Consider the following 5,122-nt stretch of genomic DNA (forward strand, 5'->3'; position numbering starts at 1 on the left):
GTGTGGGGTTCTCCTATGCGTGTGGAGTTCTCCTCATGTGTGTGGAGTTATCCTTATGTGTGTGGGGTTCTCCTTATGCGTGTGTGGTTCTCCTCATGTGTGTGAGGTTCTCCTTATGCGTGTGAAGTTCTCCTCATGTGTGTGGGGTTCTCCTTATGTGTGTGGAGTTCTCCTCATGTGTGTGGAGTTCTCCTCATGTGTGTGGAGTTCTCCTCATGTGTGTGGGGTTCTCCTTATGCGTGTGGGGTTAAGCGTATGCGTATGTAGTGAGGGGACTTTGTGGTGTTTCTGGGCAGTGAGCTTTGTCATCCTGTATGTCCATTCTGTATCATTTCATTGAATCTGATACACTTTGCCACGGACACTTCATTTTCCTGAAGTAACTCTGAAATTATTTGTGCTTCATCAAATGTGTTATTTAAGAGTTTTCTGTTTTCATACTTTTGCATGCTCAATGAAATACACATTTTGTAACAGGTGAAAGGATGAAATGTTTTGAGATGACTATAGTTGTTTCCCATTCACATAGTACAGTAACAGACAGCCATCTGGGATTGTCTTCATCAGCTCTCCATCCTGAAAAGAGAACCTCCCCTGCACTCTATTGATTTATGGAGGGACGCAGCGGCAGGACTATAAATACAGCGGAGCAGCAATCCACCACATCTCCACAATCACCGCAGTCTTCCACTTGCCTTCTGTTCAGGACACACCGGCACACCGAGAGCACGCACACCGGGAGCTGCACAATGGATGTCATAGGGGCTTCATCCCGCAGAAGAGTGCTCGAGACACGGGGCATCCGCGCCTCCCCATCTGCCAGCCTCAGGTCGCACTCCTGGTCTCAGAGAGCCCCCGGCTCCACGTCCATGTCCTACAAAAGAACCACCAACGTGCCAGCAAGCAGGGCATACACGAGCGCGTCCGCAGGAGTGTTAGCCTCTCCAGGCAGCCTAGAACTCTCATCCGCGCTCAATGCCGACCACGCGCGCAACAACGAGAAGGAACAGCTTCAAGGGCTGAATGACCGATTCGCCAGTTATATCGATAAAGTCCGTTATCTGGAAGAACAGAATAAACTGCTGGAGACTGAAATTCAAGAACTCCGGCAAAGGAAGTCCACGCAGTCACAATATAGTGATGCATTCGACCAAGAGCTGAGCGAACTTCGTTCCACGCTAGAGCAGCTGCACAGAGAGAAGGCTCAGATCATTGTTGATGCAGATAACATCGAAGAAGACATTCACCGTCTGAAAAATCGCTATGAGGATGAAGCACGCCTTAGAGAAAAAACGGAGATTGCAATCAGGGAACTGAATAAGCAAAAAGAAAACTCGGTTCTGATTAAATCGGACCTGGAGAAAAAAGTTCAGTCTCTCTTGGATGAAGCAGACTTCCTGCGCAGTAACCACGAAGAGGAGGTCAGCGAACTCCTTGCTCAGCTCCAGGAGGCGCAGGTGCCTGTGGATATGAGGGAGTTCAGTAAAACGGACATCACCTCCGCGCTCCGGGAAATCCGCGCGCAACTGGACGGCTTCTCCTCACAAAACCTGCATCAAGCTGAAGAAGTGTTCCAGTGCCGCTATGCCAAACTAACGGACGCAGCAGATCAGAACAAGGACGCGATCAAATCTGTTCGGGATGAGATCGCAGATTATCGCCGGCAGTTGCAGGTGAAGAATGTCGAACTGGAGGCTCTCCGTGGCACGAAGGACTCCCTGGACAGACAGCTGAATGACATTGAAGACCGGCATAACAACGACCTAGGCAGCTACCAGGTTAGTTTCGGTTGAGTGATAATTATTGTAAATTCGTCATGGTAAATATATAAATACGATCCTGTTCCATGCAAACTCCATGCAAAAATGCAGACTGCATAAAAGTATTAAAATGGCAAAGATGCCAAAGAAGATCACAATTTTCCTTCAGTTTTTGTCTTGTACACATAGGATTTCATACACAGTTAGTTTAATTAAAACAGCTTAAACTTAATTAGTAAGAAGTATCTCAATATATTTTACTATCTTCATAACTAATGGGTCTGAATTTGGTGGCAAAGTGTGTTTGTTGCAGTACTAAACAAGTGTGAGATATCAGCCAATAACAAACATCCACAGAGCCTCATTGCTAGTGCCTGTACTCAGGTCTTAGCCAATGACATGTGTTTGTGATGAGACTCGGACCCTGTCCTGCCCTCCTCTAACGCAGCCCCTTCTTACCTCTCCCTTCTTCCCCAGGAGATGATCCATCAGCTGGACAGCGAGCTGAAGGGAATGAAGAGGGAGATGTCTCACCACCTCAGGGAATACCAGGATCTGCTCAATGTCAAGATGGCTCTGGATGCTGAGATCGCTGCTTACAGGTGAGAGTCTGCAGAATAATCTGATATTCCATGTAGCTAGCTTCACACCTGCACACAGCCATGCTCACACTTCTTGTGTCTGTGCAGGAAACTTCTGGAGGGTGAAGAGACTCGTTTTTTCTCGGGATTTGTTGATTCGTACCCAAGTCCCGCCTTCCCATACCGTCAGCCAATGACCTCCAAAGCAAAGAAAGAGGACAAACAGGCAGACCTGAACGAGGACCTGGCCGCCGTAGCAGAGGAGCTTCAGGCAGAGGGGGGTGAGGAAGAGGAGGGGGATGAGGAAGAGCAGGAGGCTGTGGAAGAAGAGGTGGCTGCCTCCAAGCAGCCTAAAGTGAGTGCTACACCCCCTACAGAAGAGGAGGAGGAGGGTGATGAGGAGGAGACAGAAGGAGGAGAGGAAGGGGAGGAGGAAGAAGAAGTAGAGGGGGATAAGGAGGAGGCAGAGGAGGAAGAGTCAGAGATTGAGGAAACAGAACTGAGCAGTTCCAAAGCCCATAAGACTGACACTGAACAACAGGAAGGAGAGAAGAAGCAGGAAGAAGAGGAGGTAGAGGAAGAGAAGGCAGATGCTGAGGAAGAAGAAGAAACAAGCAAAGGATCTAAAGATGAGGAGCAGGATGATAAAGAACAAGAGTCAGGAGAGAAAGAGAAAAAGAGTGATTCAGAGGGAGAGGAGAAGAAGAGTGATTTAGAAGGAGAGGAGAAGAAGAGTGATACAGAGAAAGAGGAGAAGAAGAGTGATTCAGAGGGAGAGGAGAAGAAGAGTGATACAGAGGGAGAGGAGAAGAAGAGTGATAAAGAGAAAGAGGAGAAGAAGTGTGATTCAGAAGGAGAGGAGGAGAAGAGTGATACAGAGAAAGAGGAGAAGAAGAGTGATTCAGAAGGAGAGGAGAAAAAGAGCGATTCAGAAGGAGAGGAGAAGAAGAGTGATGTAGAGAAAGAGGAGAAGAAGAGTGATTCAGGAGAGGAGAAGAAGAGTGATACAGAGAAAGAGGAAAGGAAGAGTGATTCAGAAGGAGAGGAGAAGAAGAGTGAGACAGAGAAAGAGGCAGGGAAAGGAAAGAAGGGGGTAAAGGAGGCAGCAGACGCTGAGCAGAAGAAGGAGGAGAAGGAGAAGGAGGAGGAGAAGGAGGAGGCAGCTGTCACCAACGGAGAACAGAAGAGTCCCACCCAGACAGCTGGAAGCCCAAAGGAGGAGGTGGTTCTGACCCAAACCGTAGAGACCATCACCAAAGGAGAGAAGGTCGCCCCCAAGCCTGCCAAGAGCAAGGCAGCCGTGGAGGTCAAAGAGGCAAAACCCACCCCCAAGGAAGCAGCAAAGACATCTGCCCCAGCCTCTACTGCCCCAGCCTCTAAAGAGGTAAAAGAGAAGTAATAAGTAACACTACGAGTCAAAACTACTAAGACAAGCTACAGCAAGTGATTATAGCTGCATGTAATGCTGAAGATGGTTAAGGAGGAGAGATGTTTGGGCATATGTCAGGGATAGGATCTACATGAGAACAAATATGCATGAACACTATGAGACCTTAGAGCTTCAGAAGAGAGTGAGTACTGAGTTGGTGCTATGCTGGCATGAGTAAGGTCAGCCTTTAGAGAGGGTGAGGTGAAGATGTGTATAGAAAGAGTTAGAGCTAAAGATGAATCTGGAAGGCTCAAACTGACAGTCATGTCCCAAAGGTGCTACTCCATCAAATGTGTCCACGGTTGGCCACTGGTCTATTGTGATCCCGCACTGATCCTCCAGCTGTGCTGCGCTGCTAAAGCTTCCTGCCTTACAGGCGCCTCGTGCTGGGCGCTCTCTCAGCCATGTAACATAAGAACACAAATACTGCTGTTTACAACTCCAAAGCAATATGTCAAAACCATTGCCTCAATAAAAGCAATACAAACCTCCCAGCATCGTGTGAGCTCTCTTCTCTTCCTTTGGGTCCTTTCCAAAAGGTCTCTCTGTGTGGGGCCTGTCCAGGCATGACATGTGCATCCACGTGTAGCTGTTATACATTTACTGGTGTATCTATAGATGGGTAACACTGTATTTGAAGGATGGTGTGTTAGCAATTAACGTGCAGCTAATATATGTCTGTATCAGTGCCCAATAAGGCCTGCGATAAGCATGATCAATCATCTGTATTCACCAGGTTCTTATTCTTATTGAATAGGTAATTTATTCCTGGCATATCCTTAATAACAACCTAGTTGGTGTCAATCTAAACTCACTGATAAATAGACACAACCAAAATAGAAAGTGTGACACTACAAGGTGGTCTTGTTGGTGACATGAATAAAAGTTCAACCATTTTGAAACTTAAAACTGCATTAAAGATTCATAAGAATAAACACATGTGGTCAATTTTTACACAAACAAAATCAATTCCTGTCTTTTCCCAAGTCTCTGGTCACCCCTTCTCCTTATTCTTCTCATTGCAGCCTTGCAGATAAGTGTGTTCTTTATTCACGTGAAGATTTTCTCCTAGGTCATCTTTTGTTTTTCCTTTATTCAGAATACCTTTCTTGATACCTGTGATGCACCTTGATTGATTCCTGCTCCTTAATGATATCCTTTTTTACTTTTTAAATCGATATTCCCTTAATTAATATTTCTTTTTTTAAATTACTTAATTTACACTCCTTCGTTTTCTTTGTCTTTTGGGAAGTTGAAGACCGTTTTTATCTTTCATTTGGATCTCCAGTGAGTGATTGAATTGACCGTTTGATTTAGCTAATTGACCTAATTAAAACCAATCAGAGAATTTC

The 5,122-nt window shown here is 46.1% G+C and overlaps 1 protein-coding gene across 1 annotated transcript; it reads left to right on the forward strand.

The window, feature by feature from the left end:
• The first annotated feature begins 623 nt into the window (after window positions 1–623).
• LOC116220958 (neurofilament medium polypeptide-like) lies at window positions 624–3,740 on the forward strand. Its single transcript, XM_031569878.2, has 4 exons — window positions 624–1,778; window positions 2,238–2,362; window positions 2,450–3,060; window positions 3,451–3,740. The coding sequence occupies exons 1-4, from the start codon at window positions 750–752 to the stop codon at window positions 3,738–3,740; spliced, it is 2,055 nt and encodes a 684-aa protein (XP_031425738.1). The 5' UTR covers window positions 624–749.
• The last annotated feature ends 1,382 nt before the right edge of the window (window positions 3,741–5,122 follow it).

Source organism: Clupea harengus, chromosome 7 (genome assembly GCF_900700415.2).
Source record: "Clupea harengus chromosome 7, Ch_v2.0.2, whole genome shotgun sequence".
NCBI lineage: Eukaryota > Metazoa > Chordata > Actinopteri > Clupeiformes > Clupeidae > Clupea > Clupea harengus.

What these genes read in the sequence shown, in the direction of transcription:
- LOC116220958 (XM_031569878.2), top strand. Translation starts at nt 750, where the DNA reads ATGGATGTCATAGGGGCTTCATCCCGCAGAAGAGTGCTCGAGACACGG. An exon ending in ACGACCTAGGCAGCTACCAG is followed by an intron (nt 1,779 to 2,237) that starts GTTAGTTTCGGT and finishes CTTCTTCCCCAG; the next exon opens with GAGATGATCCATCAGCTGGA. An exon ending in GCTGAGATCGCTGCTTACAG is followed by an intron (nt 2,363 to 2,449) that starts GTGAGAGTCTGC and finishes GTGTCTGTGCAG; the next exon opens with GAAACTTCTGGAGGGTGAAG.